Source organism: Sceloporus occidentalis, unplaced genomic scaffold (genome assembly GCF_023333645.1).
Source record: "Sceloporus occidentalis isolate IW3139 unplaced genomic scaffold, rSceOcc1.0.p SCAF_1, whole genome shotgun sequence".
NCBI classification, from domain to species: domain Eukaryota; kingdom Metazoa; phylum Chordata; class Lepidosauria; order Squamata; family Phrynosomatidae; genus Sceloporus; species Sceloporus occidentalis.
The window spans coordinates 170,075,671-170,103,214 of NW_028316981.1; the positions used below are offsets into that span (position 1 = coordinate 170,075,671).

The 27,544-nt window shown below is 40.4% G+C and overlaps 1 protein-coding gene across 1 annotated transcript in view; it reads left to right on the top strand.

Moving 5' to 3' along the window:
* The window catches only part of LOC149322716 (uncharacterized), a 94,866-nt gene that overhangs the window by 24,047 nt on the left and 43,275 nt on the right, over positions 1-27,544 (top strand). The window contains exons 11-22 of the mRNA XM_089481945.1: positions 284-337; positions 3,995-4,048; positions 5,195-5,248; positions 5,361-5,414; positions 6,323-6,367; positions 6,818-6,871; positions 12,625-12,669; positions 14,409-14,462; positions 20,106-20,204; positions 23,555-23,599; positions 23,807-23,905; positions 25,107-25,160. Of these exons, the coding sequence (XP_089338071.1) occupies positions 284-337; positions 3,995-4,048; positions 5,195-5,248; positions 5,361-5,414; positions 6,323-6,367; positions 6,818-6,871; positions 12,625-12,669; positions 14,409-14,462; positions 20,106-20,204; positions 23,555-23,599; positions 23,807-23,905; positions 25,107-25,160 (711 nt within the window). The remainder of the gene's footprint in view (positions 1-283; positions 338-3,994; positions 4,049-5,194; positions 5,249-5,360; positions 5,415-6,322; positions 6,368-6,817; positions 6,872-12,624; positions 12,670-14,408; positions 14,463-20,105; positions 20,205-23,554; positions 23,600-23,806; positions 23,906-25,106; positions 25,161-27,544) is intronic.

A 27,544-nucleotide genomic window follows, 5' to 3' on the forward strand; every position in this document is an offset into this window, starting at 1 on the left:
ATTATGTCACCATCTTATTAGATAGCTATTTGGTGTATTTCTGAAGCCACATTTCATTGAAATCACCTAGTCTATTGTAGATGTATTTTCTTCCAGCATTAAAAACAGATTTTCAGCAAGTCAGTGTATACATCTCCAGATAGGGACAGAAGGAGCACTAGCATGACCAAGTGACTTGGGGTGTCTACAGCTGCAGAAGAGCTTGAATTTAGCATATGGGCACACTGTCTATAAGAGACCACATTTCACACTTTCTATGTATACCTTTTTCTTTTCTCCCTAGGGTCCAATGGGTCCCCGTGGGCCAGCTGGACCTCCTGGAAAACCTGGCGATGATGTGAGTATTCTGACTCATTATTCTTTTGAAACCATGGCTTCAGAATAGTTAACTCCAATGGCTTGGGATAGAGGAGCTTGCTGTAAACGCCATGTTAAATTAAGATGTATGACTGTTTGGAGCGTTAAAACACTATGTTTTCTGTATCACCCTGTGTACTTGATAGCATTCTCAATAGTGTAGATGTCAATTCTAATGTAGACAAAGTGGAACCATCTACATTTAAGAGGAGGTGTTTGAAGGCTTAGGGGGAATCCCAAGACTAGCAGAAATAAAAACAATAAAAAATAAATTAGCAGTGGGACCCCAAAACAGTCATATCAGGACTAATCCTTCTCAGTGGATAATGGGATGCTAATTGACTGACTGACAGGGCTAAAGTGTGTGTGTAGAATAAAGTGCCCATGGCTGACTGCTGGCTTAATCCTGAACAATAGTAAAGCACACAACAGCATTATGTTGTTGGTCCTGCTGGTCAGTCTTGTGTATGCTCACAAGATACACTTAGCACTCACTTATCAATGAGCTCACAAGGACTTACCTACTGTATGTACTCGTCTCTAAGTCAAAAAATGTATACAGTACTTGACTCCCAAAACCTGGGTTGACTTATACATGATGAGTCAATATGATCATAAGATTGTAGGATGAGGGAGCGTTCACTTGCTAAGACTTTTCCAGCCCAATATCCTCTAGAGGCAGCAGCCGGGCTGGGAAGATGCAAAAAGAGCAAACGCTCCCTCCCCAAGCCTCTTCCCAGTCTATTTTCTTCTGGAGGGGCAGCCAGGCTGGGAAGACGCAAGAAGAGCGAGCAGGACATCCTTTACATCCTTGGTTACATGCCCTTCAGTTTTAACCTCAACTTTTCCATGGGTCATATTAAAATCCAGATTTTTGGCCCCCAAACCTACCTTTGACTTATACACAAGGTTGACCTATGCACTAGTACATATACTTATTTAGGACTAAACTGTGGGCCACGTTCAGAGGAAAGCCCGCTTGTATTGGAGAGATATAAAACAGGAAAATTCTAACTGCAAGTAATTTGATTTGATTGTAAGCTAAAGAAAAGTCAGAAAAATTAAAAAGAGCTAGTATCAAGTGTTAGAATTTAAAGATATAGCTGTGTTAGTGTGTAGAATCAGTATGTAGAGAGATCTTGTAGCACCTTTGAGTCTAACTGAAAGAAAGAAGTTGGCAGCTTTCATAGATGTAAGTCTGCTTCCTCAGATGCGTTTGATCAAGTGCTGTTCAACTTCTGGTGACCTTATATTCATTATATTATATTATGTTATATTCATTAGACCATGTATTATATTTATTAGCCAGAATTTTGGAAGGTGTGCAGGTGAGAGCCAAATCTCATGTTACACTTATTGTGTAATGTCTGGCCATTTGAGGTTTGTAAAATAGATAGATAGATAGATAGATAGATAGATAGATAGATAGATAGAGTAAATAAAAAAAGAAGAGGCTGCCAAGTGATGGTTGTAAGAATGAATGCATGGTGTTCCAAAGGCAGCCTTATCCCTTCACTCTCCAGCCAAAACTGTGCTCCCTTTGTATGGCTCAGATCTTTAGGGAAAATATCCCCATTGGTGGCAATGCAAACATTTTCCTTTCTCCTTAAAACAGGGGTGGAGAACTGTGGTGGGGATGAAAGTCGCCTTTTGCCAATACATGTTGTTGACTGTATTGCAATATTTCTGGCTGAAAAAATAGCCATGAATCTGAATTCAAAGTCCCTTCAAGTTCGTTTTCTAGGTTTGCCATGGAATGCTGAGATATTTTTAACAAACCCACTATCAGTTCTGGATGTCTCCAGAAGTAGTGATTTGCCTTTTCCAAGCATTTATTTGCCTCCACCCAAATATATATTTTAATCTTGTTATTGTTTAAAAACAATATAACCATAACAATGTGCAATAACTGTAGTAAGTGTCACAGATGAGAACCAGTACACTTGTAACCAAGCAACATCAGAGTATAGCCAATATGGCAAAAGTTATTAATGGGGAAGAACATATACACTAAGAGATGCTGGTAGTTTGCTTTTGGCTGAGTCTACTGGGAAGAAAAATATCCAACCCTCTTCTCCTCTCTCCTTGCTGAGTTAATTAAGTACAAACTACTTTTGCATTTTTAACTCAGTTTGCAGCAACTGAAGTTAGCCAAAGGCAAAAAGAAAAAAAGGGAGAGGAGAGAGAAAGTGGGACATTTTAAAAGCAACTGAAAAAGTGGGAAGGCAGAGTATTAATTGGGACTGTCCCTCCCAAATCAGGACAGTAGGAGCATATGCTGCCAGTTAATATTTTTAAAAAAATAGTTATTTGTACTTTTGCAGATTTCAGGGTTCTTACAAGCATGCAAACACCTCCCTCTTGTTTATTAATAGTGCCATTTTGGCTGCATATGGAAGGAAACTCACTCTGAGCTTTGAAAACAGAGCAAATTGTGAGAATGAAGACTGCTTGTATTGCGTTTTTTTAGGTTTCTTAGCCACTAGGAAGTTTGTAATGAGCATCATATTTTATCCCTTAGCTTTATCTAGATGGACTGTGTGGCCAGCTACTGTATTTTCAATTGACTGTTACATACTGGTTAATACACTGCAAGATCCCTATAGGTTAACTGGAGCAATGTAATTACTGAAGTAATGGTTTTATATTTTTAATGTAGTATGTGACTATTATATTAATGTGGTGTTTTAATTATCTTTAAACGCTGTATTATTTCATTGTTGTTGTTAAGTGTTTTTTATGAACCACCTTGGGTCAATTTGGGAGAAAATGGCATATAAAATAAATAAATAAATAAATAGTGAGTGAGAAAAATGATGGGTGGGAGAAATATATTGCAAGAAAACAAAACAAACGGTGAAAGCATAAACCAGTTTTGTCTTTTTCTTGTGTAAGAAGTACATGGCAACCAGTTGCTATATAGTTTAAGTAAATTAAATTCACAAGAAGCAAGATCCTGACAAGAAAAAAGATGCCTTGTGGCACACAATGTGCACTTGACCTCTGGGACATAATTGTTGTGAGAAAAAGGCCAGTGTGTATAGCACCACGGCAAAAGGGGCTACCCATATTTGCATAGAAAATGGCCATGAGTCAAGAGAGGATGGTAAATGCTCCATAGTCAGGGTCTTATCTAGTGTAATAATAATAAAATATTTATTTATATCCCACCTCTCCCTTCCAGGATTTTTGGGGCTTTCCATAGTTGAGAGGGAAACGCAAGAGAATGGAACCCCATGGTTCTCTTAACACTTCTCTCCATTATTTGCTATTTACTTATCTAATTTAATTTATATCCTAACTTTTTCCTGACATGTGACCCAAGATTAGCTAAAAGCCTAATGATAAAAAAAAGTTTTAAAAAATTAAATAACCTATCATATTAAAACACTAATGGCATAAAATCATTTCCTAAAGAGAAAGTGCAGGGGTCATATCTTAAAATGCACGGGGAAGGTGTCTTCTTACAAATTTTGTTTTAAGATACAATGCCAGGCTATGTAAGATTTAGTCTGTCTTAGTAAATAGCACATTAATTTCTTTGATGATTCTCATGTTCTCTTTTGGTCTCACATTTTGTACAAATATAGTCCTTTTTTGAAAATAAAGTAAATAAGTTGCATACATTACTTTTCAGGGTGAATCAGGCAAACCTGGCAAATCAGGAGAACGTGGACCACCTGGGCCTCAGGTGAGGATGTATTCAGTATATTGTCTGTATCAGTATATATACAACTAGATTCAGATATTTAGCAGAAGCCACAGTCTTCTGAGAGCACATTAAGCTGATGTGAACAGACATCTTGGAAGATGAAGTTTCTTCTGAATTAGGCTGAAGTGGCCTCATTACTATCAGATTTAAACCTATTATTTAATAAAAAGTGGGAAAGCAACCGGATCTTTGGCTTGGGCTACTCAGGATTTGTGAGAGCCTCTGGTGTATTTGAAACCACCTGAGTTTTCAAGGTGGCCTAGAAATCTAGACTATGATGGACAGTATTGGGGAACGGATCAAAGAGAGAGTTGTAAGTGGCTATTGCTGTGTTTGCTATATAAAGCAAAAGCAAAATTATGCACTAAACAAATTCAAAACTATGGATTGGTGCAACCAACCTTCCTTGTACCAAATAAAAGCCAAATTTTGTAAAAAAATGAAAATTAAATATATCTGTATTTAAAAAAAAATTAGTCTGTACCTTCTAGCTATGGAGAAAAGCAGTGAAACCCTGATCACTAGGAATTCTACAGACTTCGCCAGCTATTGCTTGTGCATTGTAAATTGTATCTATGCAGCCATATGAAGCCTGCTTTGGAAGACAAGGGGGGAAAGAACATAGAATCTGATATTCTCTTCTGTAGACATTTCCAAATTCTGAGGCCTTTGGCACTTATCTTGATATACAGAGAGTATAGAAACCTGTAAAGGGCAGCAGGTCTTAGAGAGATGGGGAAGAAAAGGTTAGGGCATGAGTGAAATGTACTGCATTGTTATGAATTGGTGTTGATGATCTCTGTGCTTTACCTCATAATTCTGTGTAACTTGATGTATTAAGAGTGCCACTGTATCATAGTCTGCTGAAAAAAGGGAGCAAGCAAAGCACTTAATCACTGCAGGGTGTATTTAGCAATATCATCAGATACAGAGTCAAGGGCTAAAGAGGATATTGGGTTTTTTCCCCTCCTCTTTATTCTATATTATTTCCTTCACCCATATGTGTAGGTTAAAAAAGCCTAATAGACAAGGGACCTGGTCCTTCAGTTTCTTACTCTGTATTTTAGCTTTTGTTATGTCAGAAAAATGTTTTTCATTTGGAACTGATTTTTTGTTTACTTCTAGGGTGCTCGAGGTTTTCCTGGAACCCCAGGTCTTCCTGGTGTAAAAGGACACAGAGTAAGTTTGTAAATGTTATATATTTGTTTTAATAATTTGTTTTAAATCTCTCTGGACACAAGTGTGTCAGAAGAGCCAATGTGACCCTTATAATTTTCCTCTCAATTTCTAGGGTTACCCTGGATTAGATGGTTCCAAAGGAGAAGCTGGAGCTCCAGGTGCTAAGGTAGGGAATACATCTCCAACCTCAAATGAATGGGAAAGGCATCCTATCTTTTTCTTTAAGTAGGATGTCTGCCTCCATTGAGAATTAGCTTTCAAAGATAAACTAACCAATTATGTGTTTATCCATGCAAGCACACATATGTTCATATGCTCTTTTAGCAAGAAGTTAGAAAAATTACTGGGTTACACTGTTCATAACATCTTAGCCAGCATGGTTATGGGTATGGCCATGCTGGCTGACAGATCTGGGCAGCTGTAGTCCAAAAATTAACTTTCCCAGCATCTCTTTACACCAATATGCTTGGGCTAGTATAATTTTCAAAGTGAACTACAAACATTTGTTTCCACAATAAATTAATTGTTTTCAATGAAGTCATACAAGTACAGTGCATGAAAGATTGGTCTTGACATGACAGCTAAAGGAATACAATTCTTCCTGAGTTGTTGGGTTGTTGATGCTCATTTCATTACGTGGGATCCAGACCACAAAGAAGTGTTATATGTACAGTACTTTCCCTTCACAGTTGAAGCAGCAACATGTTACTGGGAAAATGGACATCTTTTTGGTGCTCATGAATTCATTACATCTTGGAAAGTACTGTCTAGAAGATGATTGCACATCTGTGAAATAAATTGGATAAATCAGTGCTCAGCTAAATTTGTCTGGGAACTAAAACTGATTGGACTCCTTAGAGAAATTGACAGCTCTGTGTCCTTTCTGACATACTAGCGGTAACCTTTTATTGAAACGAGGCTACCAATTGAGACAGCGTCTTATCAGTGCAACACCCTCTAGTGTTCAACCAATGAGAACGACAATCATGTACAACATTCTGGGTATGGTGTCTCAGCAGCTCAGCACCCAGAAGCTTGATATGAGTTTAATTTCCTTTGTTTGTCTTATTCTAGGGTGAATCTGGGTCTCCAGGTGAGAATGGATCTCCTGGTCCCATGGTGAGTATTGTGCTGCTCAACTATTTTTTTAAAGCAATAATAACATCACACTATCACTGTGGGCTGGACACACAGTCCATTGACAGCTGAAGAAAACATACCTCCCTTGCCTTGCCTCTTAATTGGCCATGCATTTAGAATGCATGTCTATACTGCATTCCATGTATCTCAAGGCAGGTATGGTCTCCCATTCCGTTCCATCAAAGGCATTGATCAGACTTCTGCTTGCTTAGCAGGTGGAATAAGTGCACACAGTGAATCTCTGTTAACAGTACTCAAATGCACAAGTCAGTTGGGCCCCCTCAAAATACAAGTTCTTCCCCTACATGTTTTATTTCCTGTCTATTATGTCAATATCGTAGAGAGCCACCTTGACACATAGAATAAAATGTATCAGTGGGCTTGGAAGATCAGAATGCCTTTCTGATATCTAAATATGTTATTTTTCAGGGTCCCCGTGGTCTCCCAGGTGAGAGAGGACGTCCTGGCGCTTCTGGTGCTGCTGTAAGTATCAGTGTTGTTTTGTCATATAGAAATGTGGTTTTAATCCCTGTTGCTCCTGCAGAATAAATGTTAAGCAACCATGCTTAACATGGGATGAGAGTCAGCATGGTGTAGCAGTTTGAGTCTTGGGCTATGACTCTGAAGAACAGGGCTCAAATTCCCACCATGGAAAACTACTGGATGTTCTTGGGCAAGTCATGCTGTCTCAGCCTCAGAGGAGGGCAAAGGCAAAACCCTTTGAACAAATCTCAATAAGAACATCTCATGATAGGTTCACCTTAGGATTGCCATATGTCAGAAATGAAGACATACAACAACAAACCCATGCTTTCTGTGGAAGATTTCCTCCTCCCAGCAATCTCCATTCCCTGCACCATAGCCCCTTCTCATCTCTTTCAGGAAAAATTGTAGAATGAGATCTCTGTGATCTCCCAGTGAGGAAAGTTGCATTAACGTTCCTCATTGGGAGGGCTGAGAGACCTCATTCTACAGTACATGTCATTAGAATAGGGTTATGGGGACTGCACAGTTCAGTCCATTTTGCATCCTTAAGGCTACAAAAGAGAAAAAGGTATCCATGCCATGGGTGCAACACTTCCTTCTTTTAAACTAACACCCTGAACAAGCCATAGCTTATTGGATTAGGTTTGCTGTCCCTCTTCTACCTTCTAAAGGGCTAATGGTGCAGACACATAAAAGTCAGAAATGGAAAAAGAAACAGTGGCAATGGGCAATGAGAAGCCACCATGCCCAAACTCAATGCTACTCAGAGTGGTGGTCCAGACTGGTTCCAGTCCCTGAGTCATTGGCCATTGGCTGCTGCTCTCTGGAGAATTTCCAGACAGGAAAAAAAAAGTATTGTAGCCAGTGGCACACATATTCAATAGTAGTTTTCGCTAAGCTTGAATACAGAGAGCCAGTGTGATGTAGGGATTTGAGTGTTTGTCTAAGGACACTGGGAGACCAGGGTTCAAATTCCTGCTCAGCCATGGAAACCTACTGGATGACCTTGGGCGAGTCACACTGTCAGAGGAAGGCAATGGCAAACACCCTCGGAACGAATTCTGCCAAGAAAACTCCAGGTTTACCTTAGGGTCGCCATATCAAAAATGACTTGAAGATGCACAACAAGAACAAACTTGTATGAATCGTGTGGTGCTTGGTAAAACTGTGAACCGGCACACAGCCCAGTGCATTGACTGGACTGTTGGGAAATATACATATTTAAATATGTTGCTCTCCACTTAGCAATGCTACAGGGACAGATGTAGCCATATGTTTGCTTAGACTGTTTTTATTCAGTCCTTCCTAGTAAGAGCTCAGAGAAGGAACCCTGCAATTTTATCCTCATAACAACCCTGTAAAGTAGATTAGGCTGAGAGATAAGCCCAGATGCAGGTATCTGTTTGCACATGTGTAGGTTTAAGCTTGGAGATGGTAACGGGCATGTACATAGTTCTTTTCAAAGTCCCTACATGCCTGGCTATCTTTTCTGCCTCTATCTATGTCCCTTGCTGTCATGATTGGAAGCCGTGATAAAGCAGGAAATTCTTATCATTTCTTATCAGCTTGTATAGCATTTTTAAGACCTTCTGCTTAATGCCCTCAGTGCTGGATAGGGTTTCCCTGTGGACCCTGCATCTCCTTCCTCATCTTAATCCTACACAAGGGTATGTAAACACTTGAATAGGGTTATAGTGACTATCTCATTGAGTCAATATACTGAAGCTGAGCAGATTATCTGAACCTGGGTCTATGTAAAGGAAAGCTGCACAAGGGTACACAATTCGGCAGATCTGTAAGCCAAAGACATTGCACCCTGGGACCATTTCCAGCATTCCATTCTACATCTCACTTGATACTGTAATAAATATAGTGTGAAATTTCCTCTGGCCTTCTGTTGAACACATGGCAAAGCCTCTTTAGAGATGACTGTGAAGCTCAGCAGGAGAATTTCAGTCCTGAGCTTTGTTGTTTATATTTTCACTAATTCAAAATGTTGGAGGCATTGAGTGTAAAGTAACCAAGATAGTTAAGCTTGGTCACCCCCAAACATAGCTATAAATTCATTGCATGGGTCAATTAATGCCTATAGCTTCAGGCCATCATATTGTGTGGTTCAGTTTCCACCATTCATCCTATAAATCATTTTGTTTAGGATTTTCATAATAATCAGGGCAATCTCTGCATTTGGATTTCACAGCACAATTTCTTGAATGTAATTGCTTTCAAATGAAGGAAGGCCTATTTGCAAATAAATGGATTCCTATCATTTTCTAGAAATTAAGGCTGTACTGGTTGTTCAGCCTGTCTTATCTCTGTCTGTCCCTGCTAGTCAATAAAATGCTAATGTGTGGGGGTTTATTATTATTTTTTTAATTACTTCTGCTCTTAGAAAGTAAACCTATCACCTTCTTTAGCCTCTTTCAGATGTGGATTGAAATTATAATCAATTCACTAGGACATTTAGAATTCCATTCAGTTCAGATATTATTTTTAACTTCAATGACTTACTTGCTCTGAGTGTGTGCAAAGCCAGTTCCCAAGAGCAGATAAACAAATGGTATTGTTGAAGAAATTGCCAGTGAGCAGTTTGGTTGGGAGATGTATTTTTGTTGAAGTGGGGCTGCTGCTATAATGAATTACAATGCCAATGCCCACAAAAGACATAATCCAGAAAGCCATACAATGAGCTTTCTGTCTGCAATGAAGATCTTCTTCCTTCCTCCTAAGAGTAGCCTCATGCCATTTATTTTTAATTTGTGGGGGTTTCTGACAGAGTTGAAGATGGGTCTGTTTGATGCATGTGTGTGTAAACACCAAGTGAAAATCTGTGGTGTGTACTAGACAGCAGTTTTTATATAAATCTAACCTAGCTCTGTGGCATGTGGGTTGTATCTACACTGTAGAATTAATGCAGTTTGACACCATTTTAACTGCCATGGCTCAATGCTATGGAATTCTGGGGTTTCTAGTTTTGTGAGATATTTAGCCTTCTCTGTCAGAGAGCTCTGTTCCACATCAAACTACAATTCTCGGGATTCCATAGGATGGAGTCATGACAATTAAAGTGGAGTCAAGCTGCATTAATTCTGCAGTGTGGCAGTAGCCATAGATTTTAAATTCTATTAATAATTTCAATGAACTTTTATATGAGAATGAGGCCATAACATGAATTAATTATCATATATCTGGACTGCATTGTAGAAAAAAAGACCTACAGCTTGTCACAGGTGCACACCTACGCGCCATACACACACCAAACAGGGCAGCAATCCCATCCTCTAATAGTCACTCTCAGTTGTGAAACGGATGCAAGAATTTTTGAACTTGTGAAGATGCTTTGCTTTGACTCAGGCCACTCTTGGCAGGCACTCTTTGAGTTCTGAAGCAGAAAAACTGGATTTCTTAGCTCACTACATGGAGTTCTTTAGCTGGAGATCGAACTCAGAACAGTCTGCATGTGAGCATGATCTCACTATCAAGTTATGATTCTTATTTTTTTAAAAAGGTCATTTAGTGGCATTCCCATTAGGGCCTTCAGTCATATTGATGTGGTTTCTGTGGCACTGCTGCCTCACTTTTCCACTGTTCTTCCTGGCTTGTTGCCCAGGACATGAATGAGTTCTGCCAGGCAATTAGTCTTTAGTTACATGAGGGCAAGGGTATCAAGCCATTAGCGGCTGAAGTTTTTTTTTTTATCACAGAGTTCCATACACAAGGAGGCCCAGTTTGGGGCTCTGTATTTGTGTGAGATTAGAACCAAAGATGAACAAAGCAAAGCCTTTTCCAGAATTCATTTCTCAGAGATGCTAGGAGAACCAGGTGTTGTGCTTAGATGCCATATAAAAGCTTACAATTTTTGACAGTCTTCATAGGATCTGCGACACATTAGCATTACTTGGTTTTGCTAGTAATTTTTTTAATCTCATTTGCATTTGGTTCCTCAGTTTCCCCCCACTTTTTTTTAAAAAAGTATTTTCCTGAGTTGCCTTCCCTGTTTTTTGTTAATTTAAATACAATCCACAAATCTCTACTCACACAAAAAGGCAATTTCCCTTGCCTAATATCTTAAAGGCATCAGATCCATCTGATCTTGGAAGCTAAGCAAGATCATGCCTTGGTTATTACTTGGTTCGGAGAATGCCAATGAATACCAGGTGCTATATACTATATTTCAGAGGAATAAAGTGATAAAACCACCTCTGAGAGTACTCCTTGGCTAAGAAAACCCTATGAAATTTATGGGGTTGCCATAAGTCGACAGGTGACTTGATGACACACATACAAGTGACAAGGAGCTCCAAATATTTACAACTCTTCTTTTCTGCTGCAACCTCCTGTGCTATAGTTTATATTTTTCCAAATGCTGCCCAAAACTTCAGGAGCAGAGTTTTGGGCCCAAAGGAAGAGGAAGGAGAGAATTCCTTATTCTGTGATCATAATTCTGCCCATAAAAATGGCATCCAAGCCATGGAAAACAACAGGCATCTTATAGATTAATGGACCCTCTCAACTAAATGTCAGATTTTCTTTTACCAAACCCATATTGTTGGAGGTGCATCAGGGTGATTATTGTAGGTGTTAGTGTGTGTTTTTGTGTCTTCAAGTCAACTTATGGTGACTGCATGAATTCCATAGGGTTTTCTTAGGCAAGGACATAGAGGTATTGGTTTTGTGCATTCCCTCCTTTGTACTCTTACCCACCACTAAAGTAGTGACATTCTGTAGCTTATAAGCAATTTCACACCTGCTGTCTGGGTGCTAAACTAAAGCAAAACAGCTAAAAAACAAACAACTCTGGCAACCCTAAGACAAACAGGTAAATCTACAAATAGTGGAGTAAGGTCTTTCTATGGGTAAAGGAACAGTAAAGTGTAGCAATAAAACAGACATGAGAACCTTACTTAGTACCTGGGAGATGTCAACTAATGTTTTAGTAAGCGTAGTATACAAGAAACTATTGTTTCTGCTCAAACCACTGCAAATGGGCAGGAATTTGTGGGTGCATCCTAATTCAGCTGTTTCTCTTTCCCATCTTAAAGAGTTAAATTAGTTTAATGTTAATTTCTTCTCCTGAGAGAGTCATGTATAATGTGGATTTGTGAGAAAGACTGAGGGGTCATGCAGACTGACAGCTTGGAGCATCCTGAGACCGCTCCAGCCTTGATTGTTCCCTAATCAGCATGGGACTGCAGTGACCACACAGCCAGGTCCCAATCTGAGCTGCTGCAGCAGTCACAGATGGGCCACCAGCAAAGAGCAGACTTTACCTACTCCTTTTAGTCCCGGCTTTTCCTGGCTGGGGGCACTCTCTGTATGGCTTCTGGTTGCTATCAGGCCATGCATCATCTGTATGCCCCACTTCCAAAGCAGCCAGAAGCTGGTCTTTCCTGCCCATCTGTTTCAGGCCTTAGACTTATTAGCATCCTCATCAAACTAATATCCCAGGATGCTTGGAGGGAAGCCATGATGCTTGAACTGAAACATCATTGTGCTACAGAGATAATTTCATTTTTTTAAAAATGCCCTTCTGCTCTGTTTCTTTTTCACTTACTCTCAACAAGTCTCTAATCTATTCTGATTTCCCCCCAAAAAAGAAATATTCTGAATATAATTGGAGGGATATAGTTGGAGTTAATGCACAGACTTAGCTGATATTCCATGTCTATATGGCAGCATAACTGGGAACATGGCTACATCATTGTTTGATGAAACTGATTTTGCTGACCTGTGATATCTTGTTTACACAGGGTGCTCGTGGTAATGATGGTCTTCCTGGTCCAGCTGGTCCACCTGTAAGTAAATTTATTTTCAAATGAATGGTTTTCCCCTGCTAAAATCTGTATTTTACAAATTGGATATTGACACACCAAGTAGATCTAACAGAAAATGTGTTTTTAAATTATAACTCACCCATTCTGTAATTTCAAGAAATGCTTTAGAGCTCTGAGAGCAGCGTTTCATTTTGTAAAAAAAAGTGCTATTCCTGAATTAAGACTTCTTTTCACTTGAAGCTAAACTAAAGAGTTATGCTAAAGGCTTCCCAGAAAGGATGTATTTTAGAATGAGTCAAGGAGTGGAATATAATGGTGGAAAGTTAGGAGAGGGCAGGTCTGGGGAAAGCTAGACTAAGCACAGAGTTTGTGATGGATGCAGTATAAGGATTTCTGGGAACAGGAAGCCAGTGCAGGAGTTTGAAGGAAGATGCCACATGGTCAGAGTGATAAGAAATGTAAATGATGTAGGTAAATTAGTTCTACATATAAGTGAATGAGGTAAGGAGAGAGCCAAGAGAATAAAGTTTTAGAAGCAAAGGTAAGAGATGCCTGTAGTATAAAGGTTGAAGGGACAGAAATGAATGGTCTGATTTTCATTAAGTTACATAGAAAGAAGTCGCATGACTTAGCAGTAAATGGAACATAAGAAGGCAAGGGGACAACTATAAAACAAATCTCAATTTTTTAAAAAATAAAATATTTTATTAGGTATAGCCAGCATTAAATATGCACTTTATAGTTTTTCACATTGCAGTTAACACATTACATTCATATCTGCAATCAAAATTCTCAGTTTTTCCTAAAATATATTGCAATCTGAATAATTCCTTTTACTTCTATATGATAGGTAGGTTTAAGCATTCCAATAGTATTACAGGTTAATTTTAATGCTTATTCATGTTAGCACCTATAGCTAAGGTTATTTGGGCCTTATGTCCTCATCCTTCCATTTTCTTGGTTCACATCTCTATGTGTCTAACCAGCTATGTTTGAACAGTTTCCACTGAAGGAAAGCAGAGAGATATGAGGCAGCTTTGGTGGTCTCAATATGAGTAACTTTGTGGCTTGGTTGTACAAGTGTTAAAACAAGCACTCGTGACTATATATCCTTAAAGATTGAGGAAGATGATGAGCACACATAGTAACAGAGGAAAAGAAGACTTGACAACAAATATGAGTTCTTCATTTAGGAGGCAGCTCATCACTGATTTTCACTGCTCTGAGGAAAGATTTGAACCATCAACCTCTCCTCAGTCCTACACAGATATTTTCCCTGTGCTTCCAATATTACCTTGTTACAGAAGGTAACAAGAACATCTCAATTAAATGCTTCCATCATGATCAAACTACTAAGTTAGGGTGGGGGAACCTAGTTTGTCTTATTGAACCAATGAGGCAGTGGTAGAGATATTAAAACACACTTTTTATTCCACATAAAACAAATTCAAGAACATAACCAGCATTATGCTGTGGGCCAGCTTGGCCAAAGGATTGTACTGAAGAAACCAGGTTAATGTCTCAGCTCAGCTTTAGTTTGAATGGGATTCCATTTTCAGCTTTGCTTTCCCTTCAGTAAATCTGGAGTCTGACTTAAATCCTTTCCACTTTTATTGTAGCGAGCAGTTTGACTGTTAGTCCCACTTTAGGATACCAGATGTTTTCTACTCTATGTGTGCTGAGAAAATTCTAAATAACAAAAAGATTTCTGTTCTGCATTCCCCAAACTGATTGAGATTATTTTTCTTGTCTTTCTTCAGGGACCCGTTGGTCCTGCTGGAGCCCCAGGTTTCCCAGGTGCACCAGGTTCAAAGGTAAGTAGTACCTCAAGGCCACATTCATTTCTTTTTGCAGCCAGTTGACTTGTCAGGAATCATGTTTCCCTCCCCATGTTTCAAAGGAACTCCCTTCATCCCTGAATATTTCAATCCTTTTCCCACTAAATGCCTGAAGCGTTTTATCTGGTCTACCTGCAGAAAATGTAAGAGGAAGTTGGAAAGATTAACAGCCATAAGGAAAGAGCAAACTGCTCATACATGTCTGCATATGTGTGTGTGAGGAAATAAGAATAGGAAGGGCTGGAGAAAGATTAGAATATGAAGAAAAGCTGTAAAGGAAAAGAAAACATGGTCTATCTTGAGAGAAGCAACATTTTAGAGAGTAGTGGTGCCAGAGAGTTCAGTCCTAAAATGTACTCATTTGCCCTAATTTTGAAAAATGTCAACATTAAAACCATAAATTATTTCTCGGTCTCCTTGGAAAATAACATTTAGGGGCTTTGCAGACTAGCAGTTTGGGCCAGCTTGGGGGTGAAGTCATGGTGTAGGGTCTCCATGACACATGCCCCAGCTCTATTTCCAGGACAGTGTGAAGCCACGAGCTGCACCGCATGGGGCATGGCATCATGGTGCTCCTTCAGTGCTGTGTACATACGACACAGCATCGAAGGAGTGTCACCATGCCATATCAGTGTGGCTATCACGCCCTACAAAAGCCAGATCAAGACCATGGCATGCGGTTGCTGCAGCCCCAATCTGGCTGTAACAGGAGTGGCTCCAGGCCACCCCTTCAGGGCTATATGTACAACCCCAAAGTCCCCTTGAATTATTCTTTATGACAATTTCAACTTATTGTTTTTGGCTCTGAGAGAAAAATGAAATTGGAATTATGACAGAAGAGTTTGGGCATTAATATTTTCATATTAGTTTCCTCACAGTTTTAACACCTTTTCAGGTACATTATTTAGAAAAGTAGTGGGGCACCTTTGACCCTCTAGATGTTTTTGACTACAATTCCCTTATAATTGGCCAGGAGGTGTGGGCTGATAGGAGTTGTTGGCCAAAGCACCTGGAAGGTTGAGCGTCACAGCCCTGAATCAGTGCAATGGGAATAAGGAAAAGCATTACAGAGAGAAAGCACTGTGTGGTATGTGTGTTATAGTCAGAGAACTGTGTAATTTCATGACTCTATTCTCAGTGAAGCGGCTTCAGATGGGGATTAGTATTAGGTTAGTGACTGTTAGGTATGAAATAACATACTCCAGTTTAAGGAAGAATTTCATTTTGGAATTCTTAGGACAGGGAAGGAACTTTATTTGTAGGAAGAAAGATTCTTAGTATGGCTTTCAAACGTCTAGATAGATAGATAGATAGATAGATAGATAGATAGATAGATAGATACCGGTAGATAGATACCGGTAGATAGATACCGGTAGATAGATCAAAGATACATCAAAGAAGTAAGTTTTAGGAGCAGAGGGCATATGGTCACACCTTATCCTTAAAGGGATTTCTGTTGCTTGCCTACAGTCTTGGCACTTTTTACATCTGTCAGCTATTGACAAAAGTAGTCAGTATATGGAACCAGTCAATTGACCAGGCATATAGGTATTTCAAGAAGCCAGGGTGATCTAGTGGTTTGGGTATTGGACTAGAACTCTGGGAGACAAGGGTTCAAATCCCTGTTCAGCCATGGAAACTCACTGGGTGACATTGGATAGATCACTCTCTCTTAGCTGAAGAGGAATAGCAAAGCTACTCTGAACACATCTATAGAGTCTCCAGAAGTCAATTTGAAAAAACATAACAACAACAATAAAAATATAGGGGCTGGTGCTTAGGAATAGTCACATATGGTCTGAAAAGCAAGGTGATGAGAAACTACTACTAAAGGAACCTTTAAAAGGGTACCGCTGATCTTTGACATTGGACGTTACCAAAAAAAAAGAAAAGAAAGAAAATGAACAGCCACTGGCAACCCCATGCCTAGTCACCCCATAAACTCAGCTGGTAGTACTTCTTTTAATTGTTTGAAGAGCAACTTGTTTTCTCCCCCCCCCCCCCCCACTTCCTGTGCATTCTTGTCTCAGCATGTTCTGCTTTAAAGGCTCCAAGAAGTTTCATGGGCAGATGATGATAGAAGTGATTAGGCATTCATTTAGCAGTGCTTTTTGTGAAATTCTTTTCAGTTAAAGTGCCGCTCAGGCATTAGAGCAATAGTCAAATTCTGACTGTATTTAGGCCAATGGGCATTTTGCCAGGGCTCATATTTTGTCCAAAGTTTCGGGACCATCAGGTAATTGATCCGCCAGGGGACCAGCACAATTCTTCTCTTTCTGACGCCTGAGCTACAGTAATCACATGCAGAAAAACCCCTCCCAAATCTCAGTGTGATATATCTGGTTTCTTTAATGTGGGGCCTTTTAAGGCAAGGGAAAGTCAAGCTAGAGAGACCTTCCTTTGGGAATTCCCAATGCCATGTGGTCCGACGGCTTCAGGTTCCTAATCTCGCCTGGGACGGGTTACTAAGGATACCAGACAGTGGAGAGGCTGTGTGTAGGGAGCTGGGGGGCAGGAAACGAGGCCTTTTGTGGAATGTCTGACAGAAATTGACAACGGGTCTTCAGTAACAATCAGTGTCCTCATTATAAAAAGATGAGGTGAAGAGGAAGGCCATGTTGTAATACGATGGGGGAGCTTACTGAGTTAAGAGAAAGGAGGAGAGATGAAAATTAAGTGGTTTTTTAGGAGCAGCGGTTTCAGTGAGGACTTTTATGAACTGATAAGGCAGGATTCATATGGAACAAAACAAAAATAATTCTAAAAGTAACGCTGAAGGAGACACAGAAGAGTGATCCCTATTTATCCTTGTCTGGAATACCATGTAGTAACAGCAGTAGATAGCAGATGAAGTACCAAAATAGAAATTGGGGGTATTTTTAAAATCAGAAGTTTGTTTATAGAGCTATAGCATCTTTTGCCCCCTGAGCTGCTGAGTATGAAGTTAAAAATCCTACCCCCCTCTACCCCCCAGAAAAACAACTACAGTTCCCAGAATCACTTGGGAAGGAGCAGTGACAAAATACAGTCAGCCCTCCATATCCAAGGATTCTTTATCCATGGATTCAACCATCCACAGTTTGAAAATATTCCAAACAATATAAATTCTAAAAACAAAAACTTGATTTTGCCATTTTATATAAAGAGACACAATTTTACTACACCACTGTATTTAATGGGACTTGAGCATCTACAGATTTTGGTGTCCATGGTGGATCCTGAAACCAAACCACAGTGGATACCAAGGGTCCACTGAAAATCACTTTATGCTTGTATAGAAAAGTCCTCTGGTTGCTCAGTGTGTTTTGATTTGCAAGGATGTCCCGTACTCCAAAACATAATGCTTCTACACAGAATATAGTTTCAGAATCTCATGATTCCATAGCATTTTATGGGGAAAAGAAACACAGGTGTAAAAGTGTATTTTGATTTACAAATATTGATAGCTTTGAATCCTTGGCTCAGACATGGGTGCAAACTCCATTCAGCCATTCTCCTCAAAAGAAAGGTCATGCCTGCCATTAATGTCATGCTCCTTGATGGCACACCTATCTCATAATGCATTGAATTTTAGAGCCTGGAAAATCTGCTCGGTGCCCATAGGTGGCCCACATAGTCATGAAATCACATGGCTTAAATGGCAAAAGAGAGTGAGAAATCTGAATCTAATTCATTTTGTGACAGTTACATGGTCACAGCATATCCAGAATCAGGAAACGTGCTCAACCAACATCACATATAATCAGTTTGGCTATAAACTTTAAAGCTAAACTAGACTTAACTTCTGACTGATCTCATGGTCCTGCAGTTTTGCAGGTTTGCACTTTAGAGTGTATGCTTTGTGTTGGTTTTATATTTGATAATATGAATGTTTGATGCACTTTCAACCTTTGTAGTAGTGCATATTCCATTACTATCATATCATCACTACTCAGTCTGTTGAAACTCCTGATCTGCCTTTTAGCAGGCTGTATTTAACACAAACTTGAACAGTGGGGCTATAGCCAAACTTTGTTTTGGCCTGTTGAACTATCATTGTGAGAGCATACTACTCAGATTCTAGGTGTTTTGTGCAAAACATCCAGGAGGGGAGGAACTATGACCTAAGGATCCTTTACAACATTGTAAGGATTATAAAAGGAACCATTAATCCTGTTTAGTAAACCTGCATACTATACTTGGCAACACTTCTCTTATATTTAGAGATCTTTCTCACATCTACTTCTTTTTTTTAACTTAAAAGTACTAGGAAGTGAATCTCAAAACTCCATCAATGAGTTATAGCTTTCTCCCGTCTTTTATTTTATTTTTTCTACATATGTGGAACAAATATTTTAAGACTGTATGCCTTTCAAATAGGAGCCAGTGTGGTGTAGCAGCTTAAGTGTTGGACTATGACTCTGGAGACCAGAGAGATTATCAGATGGGGGAAAGAATGGGAGAGAATTGGGATGCTCCTTTCCTTATCACACGATTGTGTGAAGGTTATCACACACCATCCCACAATGTAGTGCTCATCCCATTCTCATCCCGTCAATGAAGTGCAGTAGTCCTGTCACTTTTTATTCACTGGATAAGAATATTGCGTGATAAGGACAGAAGCGTCCTGATTCTCTCATGTCCTTATTCCCTGTCTGATAATCTCCCAGGATTTGATTCCCAACTCAGCCATGAAACTCACTGTGTGACCTTCAGCAAGTCTCCTCAGCTTCCCCCTGTCATCCTGAGGGGAAGGCAATGGCAAGTCTCCTCTGAAAAAATCTTGCCAAGAAAACTCTGTGATAGGTTTGCCTTGGGGTCGCCATAAGTCAGAAACAATTTGAAGGCACACAGCACAGCCTTCCACACAAAGCATTTAAAAATGCACATCACAGTCACTATAGATCAGTGTTATATCCAATTAGTTATTCTTTGTTTTAGAAAGTGTTCTATACCAGTATGCAAGTATTCAAACAATGTGTCCCTAGGCATTCCTGAAAATTTGTGGGGGTGCTAGTCTCCAGTGAGAAGATCAGTCATAGCGGGAAATCTCTTCTGAAAGAATCCCATACTTACAGATACAAGTCTGGCTAGTGCATGAGCTAAGCATGCTTGTTCATGTGTTACAGTCTTCTGCAGCAAAAGATGTCAGAAAATACACTGTAGCTCAGCTGGGTCTACTGGAGATAACTGAGTTTCTCAACAGAGAAGATGTTGTTGAAAGGGTTATCTGAAGGTAGAAAGTATGGGAAAAAATGGCCGCCTGGAAAACAATGTAATGCACTGAAGGGTAGCTGTGGCCCTTGTGTGAAAGATGTCACTGCAGAAAAATATGTAATGGGTGATTAGGACCTAAACTGACTGTTTTGAGTAGCTGCCTCATCATGTCAGGTATCCATGCTTTCAAAGATGGCCCAGACCACATAGTCAATGTCTGAAAGTTTCATGGAAGTGGGTGAGATATTATCCCTGTGTATGACTGTACATATAGGTTACAAAGAATCCAGCTGGGCTTTCTGTATTATATTGAGATGTTAATCCAGTCTAATCCTTGTAAACAGACAACTATTTCAGCAAAGCAATGGCTGCTTGTGCCAATTTTCTTTGGTCTCTTCATGTTCTTTCCTTATCCCTATGCAGGGTGAAGCTGGCCCTACTGGTGCTCGTGGGCCTGAGGGTGCCCAAGGTGCCAGAGGTGAAGCAGGGACCCCTGGCTCTCCTGGACCTTCAGGAGCTCCGGTAAGTAAGATCCCCCTGTTCTTAAAATGAAAACCAAAACCAGAAACTTCTGGTGGAAGGAAGACGTTACTGCTTTGATAAAGGCAATATCAAAGGATTTATTCATATCTGTTTAGCTTTATTTTAAGATCCTAACCCATATGCCACATTATTCCTAAAATGTGTAGACTATTTGCAGTACCATGGGGCAAAAACAAATGCACAAGTAAACCACAGCAAGTCATAAATTTATCTGGCCCCTGTTCTGCTGAGTGTGTAGAGCAATGGTGATTCAGGCTTGGTAGTGTGATAACTGGATTTTTTGTGTAGATGGCCTGACTTGCACATTATCCATAACAAGTGGAGGAAGTCACTCCACCTGGATGAGAGACCCAAACAAACAAACAAAAAGCATTTATTAAATAATCTGTGGGAGAAATCACTATGTTCCTATTGACAGAGCCTTTCCCCTGTAAAAGGGTTACGCAGTCTTCTTCTTCCATCCCCATTAAATATATATTCGGTCCTCCATGGTTGCAGCGTTGACTTTTGCGGTTTTGATTATTTGTGGATTTGATTAATATATTCTCTCTAGGAATCCCTAGGTCCTCCAGAGAGATTCTGTTGGAAATTGATCATAGAGTTGTGCTGGAGGATCTAGAGATTACTAGAGAAAGCACTTCTCTAGGCATTTGTAGGTCCTGCAGCATGATTCTATGGCGGGGTACAGACGGGCAGGGGAAGACTTCTTGGAGGTGTATTCTGCTGAATACGGAGCCTCCAGACCGCCCGCCCCGGGGGCGTGGCTCAGGTGTATGGGGCTTCCACATGGGGGGCAGTGAAGACGCCTCACCTGGGGCCGTTTCTGACCCGCAGTTTCCATACCGCCGCCTCGGAGGACGCTGCAAAGAGAGAGGCAGCTTCTGCATGGGCAGCCAAAAACGGGGCTTTTTTTTTTCTTTTGCCGGCTGGCGGATGCGCAGCTGCGCAGCTGCGGCACTCAGCACCGGCGGCAGAAAGCCTATGTGCACATTTAAAGCACCCAGGCCCCTTTAAACTTTTTCCCTCGCCCTGCCCAAGAACAATGGTGGTCTCCTGCCAGCTGGTGATCAGCTGGTGTTGGCATCCTTGTCCACTTGCACGTTGGTAGTGTCACCAGCATCATGGATGCCTCCTCTCCTTTGGTCCCCACGCTCTTGCTGAATCTGCAATGCACAGCCACAGCTGCCACCGCTGCCACCGCTGTCCCCCTGCCATCCCCCATCACCTCCCTTGTACATATGTAAATATTTAAAGTTTTAGGGGTTTTTTATTGTTAGGTGAAAATGGCACAGGAATGTGTGTAGGGGTTCACTTTAAATTCCAAACTTTCCCCAATTCTAGCAGCGCATGCGTACATGTTGCTCTAGGGTTAGGGTTAGGGTTAGGGTTACGAGCATTAAAATAGAGTGCAGCTGTGCTGCAGCTTCCACATCTGCATGGCATCTGACGCTCTAATTAGAGCCTCGGTGCAAACTGCGCATGTTCCAGGACCCCGACTCATTATGCGACACAGCTGACTCGGAGCCTTTAAATGGGCAACTTAAATTAGCAGTGTAACAATTCTGGCGTACCGGTGCAGCAGCTTATAGACGGAGATGCGCAGCTGCGCAGTATATAGAAAAGAAGCGAGGAAAAGCAGCACCTTTTTAATGCCGCTTTTTCCCGCTTGGGGCGTGCGGGCGGCGTGTTCATGGCGGCATTCAGGTAAGGGCCGTCTGAAGGCTATACCTTCATGACGTCATGAACACACCCCTTTTTGCCCGTCTGTATCCCGCCTTAGATCAACTTTTGGCAGATGTTGACCATAGAATTGGCTGGAGCACCTAGAACTTCCTAGAGAGGTTGTCTCTCAGGTAAAAAAAAAAGTATTGTTTTTTATTTGCAATTTTTCCAGTTTCACAGGGCTCCAGTGCTCCTAATCTCAGCAAATGTGGAGGAAACACTGGATTTAGAATTACTCCCTGTTCCCCCAACCACTTCTGTTACCAGAAACATTCAACTGAGTCATAATTAATGAGGATAGAACTAGGTGTAAGTACATAAAACCATCAGCAGATGGCAATGGTGGGATTTGCACAACTGTGCCTGACTAGTTCTTTAAACTATCCCCCTAGAGCTATATTAGTGGAAATCAGATTCAGTGTAGAGCACTTACAGAGTATATGTTCCATACTCTGTCTAGTAACATTGATCAACATAAACCCAGCCGCATGTACATCTGCCTCTGCTGGTTAGATTATTACAAACAAACAAAAATGCCTACCAATGGAAAAAAAAATCACTCCTATTTGTCTTTTGATAAAATATTATCACTGGCAAGGATTTCAGATAAATTCAGGAAAAGAAGGAAGTAACTGTATTTTCTCCCTGGAGAAATCTAGACTATTAATCCTTATCACAATTCACAATTTATTTGGTGTCTATTCTGTAGGATATTTGACATGACAATTAATCAAGCTTTGGCCCTTATTTGGTGTTATGAGTGTCACAAAAGGATCTTTTGAGGCATCATATAGGGTCATGCACTCATTTCACTGCTGCAAACAATTTTGCTGTAATTTTTTTTAAACACATTATATAAATTTCCAGAACACATACTGTCCTAGACTCGGACATTGGGGCTTCCTATGCTTAAAAGCATATAACTAGGACCTTCAATGTTAACTCTAGGACTGGAAAACCAATAAGATTAATCTTCCTCTGGACTCAGAGAAAAAGTGGTGCTGTTCAAATGCTTCTTCCCATTGATCTTGATAAGGGAGCTAAGCACATGTGTTGTCTAAAAGGAGCTTGTTCAGCAAAGATAGGGGAGTGGTGGGTGACTTAAGGGGAGAGTGATATAATGACTGTGTGCATGAATGTGCTGTGATAAGTGTGAAAAAGATACCTGTCACATGATATCTGTATCTGGAAATATTGGAAATATTGGTAGAGTCCACACTGAGTTGTGTAACCTATTCTTGTTACCTCTTCACATTTAGAGTCTTTGTGGGAATTTAATAGTTCATTTCAACAGCCTTCGCATGTTATGTTTTGAAAACAATATATTGCAATTCCCCCATCCTCCACAGTTTCAGACCCTTTTTTCTAACCTCCACTGGCAATGTAAAAGAGTTTGTATATATCTACTGATTTGGCTACAGACCCTTCCTCAGTTGTCTTATTGTGGCCTGGACTTGTTTTCTAAACTGTCCCTCAAATTGGGGAGCAGCTGGCTTCTCTGGGGAAACAAGCAGATAGCTTTCTGTGATGGAAACAGCATAAAGGAGGTGGAAATGCATCTATTCAACATCAAGAGTTTTGCTCAAGGCTTTTTTTCTTGCTTTTAGGGCAACCCTGGAAATGATGGAATTCCTGGAGCCAAAGGATCAGCAGTGAGTACTTTGTTGCCTTGACAAGAAAGCTGAGAAACATTTTATAGGTAGAACTGCTGTTGTCATGATTCTGGCTTCAGGTAGCCATTACAAGAAAGATTTGAGCACGAATCTTATGCTATAAAAGATGGTGTAATGTCTTGCATCATGAGTAATGTCTCAGGCATCCTGCATTTCTCACATCTAAACTTTATGTTTCATCAACAGGGTGCTCCTGGCATTGCTGGTGCTCCTGGTTTCCCTGGCCCCCGTGGACCACCTGGGCCTCAAGGTGCAACTGGGCCTTTGGGTCCCAAAGGTCAGACGGTAAGAAACTGACCAATATGGGGCTAATGTGAAACCTCAACTCTGGCCTAAGTTGCTTTTTGGACTCATTGGTCAAGATTCTGCAGTATCCCATCCTAAGATTGCTTATTGTGATTGCTAATGCTCACATTTTAATAGGGATTTGGATAAATTTGATGAGGTCAGTGGTCAGGAATCCATGAGCTTTAGCTGGTCTTTGTAGCTAGTTATTTATGCCACCAAATCCTCTGAAGTGTAGAGTGGACTCAAAAGAGGTAAGGTCAGTATTTCACAGCATGCTTGGTGTCACTAATACACTTAATCACTTTTGTTACTTCAGAGGATTTTTCTGCATAGATCTATCCTATGTGTCTTTCTCTGCAAGAAAATCCTCTGGGGCACTTCAGGATGTTCAAGTACTGGGAGAAAACCTCACAAAAGTCTCACTGCTCTATTCTTCATCTTCATGGGGTTTCTAAATTCTTGGGAAGCTCATTTTTTTTCAGTGGGGAAATAAAAAATAGAGCATATTCTTTCCATCCCTTTTAGAAAGACAGAACTAGCAAAACTTCCCTTGAATTTACAGGGTTTTTTTTCTGCGATAGCACGCTGAGTGTTATACTGTGAGTCAAAAGGTAATAACAGACATCAGTTTTGTCTGCTTGAAATCATTCAGAACACCCAGTTCTTAAAAATGTTCTCAAATGTTGAATTTGTAGCAGAAATATACAACATCATTAAAACCATCCTTATCAAAATGTTAGAAGATAACCAGTGTAAACCCAATGTTTATAAAGGATCCAGACAGAGCTGTTAGTGTAACATCTGGCCTGGAAACACAGTGAAAAGAATAATTAAACTGGGTTCTTCTAGAGCAGATATTTCCCACTTCTGTTAGAGAGAGATCCCTGTCAGCTCCCACCCTCCCAGATGTCCATCCAAGCGTGTTAGGATTGTTCTGCCCAGAGGTCCATCCTTTCCCACTGTAGAAAATCCTGGTTCTAATCAGTGTCCATTCCTTTAGTTCCTATACTTCTTACTAATTCTTTTCCTCTTACATGTGTTGATTTTTGGTGCCCACCCATGGGAATTGATGCTTCCTTTCCTGTTGAAATAACCTTTAGAGGGTATTTTAGAAATTCTGCTTATCAAATCAGCAGGTGGCTTGAAGTGATACAGGAGCTTTGTAACTCTAATACATTTCTCTTTTTCACCTCTGTAGGGAGAACCTGGAATTGCAGGCTTCAAAGGCGAGCAAGGACCCAAGGGTGAACCTGTAAGTACACGATGATATGACTTTATGCTAGTCTGGAATGAAAAGGGCTGCTTCAGATGTACTGGGGCTAAACTAAAAAGATGTGCTCAATATGTAGTGAACACCTGAGCCTTACATCTACTTTGCTTCCTTGTAAACAAGTGGAGACTTGAAGGGGAAGCAGCTATGGGGAATTTAGAGGGGAAAGGAGCTAAAGAGGTTGAAGGCTTAAACCTCCCTTGGCTTGTGTGTTGTGGTTCCAGCCTGTATAGTGTTCCATACACTTACTTAGAAGTAAAAATTGAATCCTGGTGGCACATTGGTTAAATGCCTAGACTGCAGTCACTCATTCATAAACCAAGGTTGTGAATTCAATGCCAGACAGGGGCTCAGGGTGGACTCAGCCTTGCATCCTTCTGTAAGTCGCTAAAATGAGTACCCAAATTATTGGGGGCAATTAGCTTACTCACATTATAAACCGCTTAGGAAGTGCTTAAATGCACAGATAAGTGGCATAGAAATATACTTGCTATTGCTATTGCTATAAAAACATAAACAAGTAAAATGAGGCTCAGCTATATATATGTAATATGGCCCTCAGTTGCCCTTTGTTATTCATTCTGTACAGCAGGTGTAGATCTACTAGTAGAATCTCTGAGTCTTTAACAGTAGGTCAGCAAGGATTTCTGACTCCTTGTTGTTTGCATAACAGCAGCAGCAAAATCCTTCTTCCCAATCTGCAAAAAACATTTTTTAAAAAAAAAAAAGTGTACAGCTGAAATGGAAGGAAGACTGGGATAATTAGGAATAGATTTTTGTGTGGAAGGACTGTATTCCTCTCCAAACAAATACATGAGGTCAGAATTCTTTTATTTCAAATGTATGTTGTGTGCACGAAGCCCTGTTTGGTAGAACTCAGGTTTTGCTTAACAAAATGTACATCATACAAACCTGACATCTCCCCAGCCCTTATCAGTTTCAAGTTCCATTAATTGAGCTGTTAATGTATTTTATGTCAGTATGCAGACATATGAGGTTGTTATACTTGTGTAGAAAGAGAGCCTGCATGGTGTAGTGCTTTGAACATCTGTGGTAGGGTTGCCATAAGTTTGTTACAACTTGAAGGCACACAACAACTACAAGAGAGGCCCAGTTGGATTTCTGTTGTTGTAGCTTCACTAGAGCAGCGGCCTGAGAGCCAGTGGGAGATGGTGGCTCCCATATTATCGGGGTTGTAAATCTACTTCAGGTTTTAGTTCACACTTTAAGGAGTTATCCCAGTTTCTGAACCTGTTTAGGAAATAGAGTTCAGCACCTCGGATAGCTTCTTTTAATTTCTGACTAAAACTCAAAGTGCATTCACCGCCCTACTGGCATGGAAGTGATCAGCCAGCACAACCAAGCACTCATCCCTTTGGTACTAGGGTTAATAAGGCAATGTGAGTTCTGCTTGTGAAAGTTCCTTATGTGGACTCTTAACTCCCTGAATTCCTTAGCCAGCCAGGAAGGAACTTTGTTGAGATCCAGCCTTGCCAATAGTGAGACAATGCCATCTTATTCTAACTCTTTAATAAGGCATATTAGATGCTAATATTCCAGTCCTTCAGTATTTTAATCTGCCTTTCCTCTCCTGTATTAAAAATATATAGGTCACACTAGAACCAATGGAACAGATGTACTGACTAAGCTAGTGGGTTTTTTTATCCATTGACTTCTGATTTGCAAATTGTTGTTTTCAGTCTCATCTGTACCACTGGTTCTGAGGAACTGAAAAGTTGTACATATCAGGAGAGGGAGTGAAGGCCAGTTCTCATTCACCACACAAGCATCTTGCCTCTGGTCATGCTAGGCTTGTAGCATAAATGTGAAAATTGGAATATGCTCATTTAGGCTCAAATACATGATTATGAGTAACACTACTATCCAAGCATGCTGTACATGTTGGATTTTTCCTGCATGGCCTCTGTGCAAAAGTAACATCTATCTATAGATTTCCAGCAAGCCCCGAGCTGGGACAGAAAGCACAGTCCCATTTTGCTCACCCTTTCATAGCTGGTAAATTCATTAGAGTTGGTCTATCTTTAAGAGCACTCTACTGCAGAGTCCCATAAGGTAGCTGTCTGAAAAATAATGGGACTGTGTTCCTTTGAAACTGCACATTTTGTTCACTTGTGTTTGTGGCTTGGTTCAGTGGTGGAACTATGTTGAATGCAGAATATCCCTGACTTAATCCCTGCATTTAAAAGCGGCAGGCTGAAAAAGACCATCACTAAATACTTCAAAGAGCCACTGACAGTCAAGGATAGCCACTATAAAGCTAAACAGAGCAAGGAATCCAACTCCAGATGAGTATGTTCTGTACATTTGTGAGGCAAACACCTTCTTCATTCCCTCTACCTGATTAG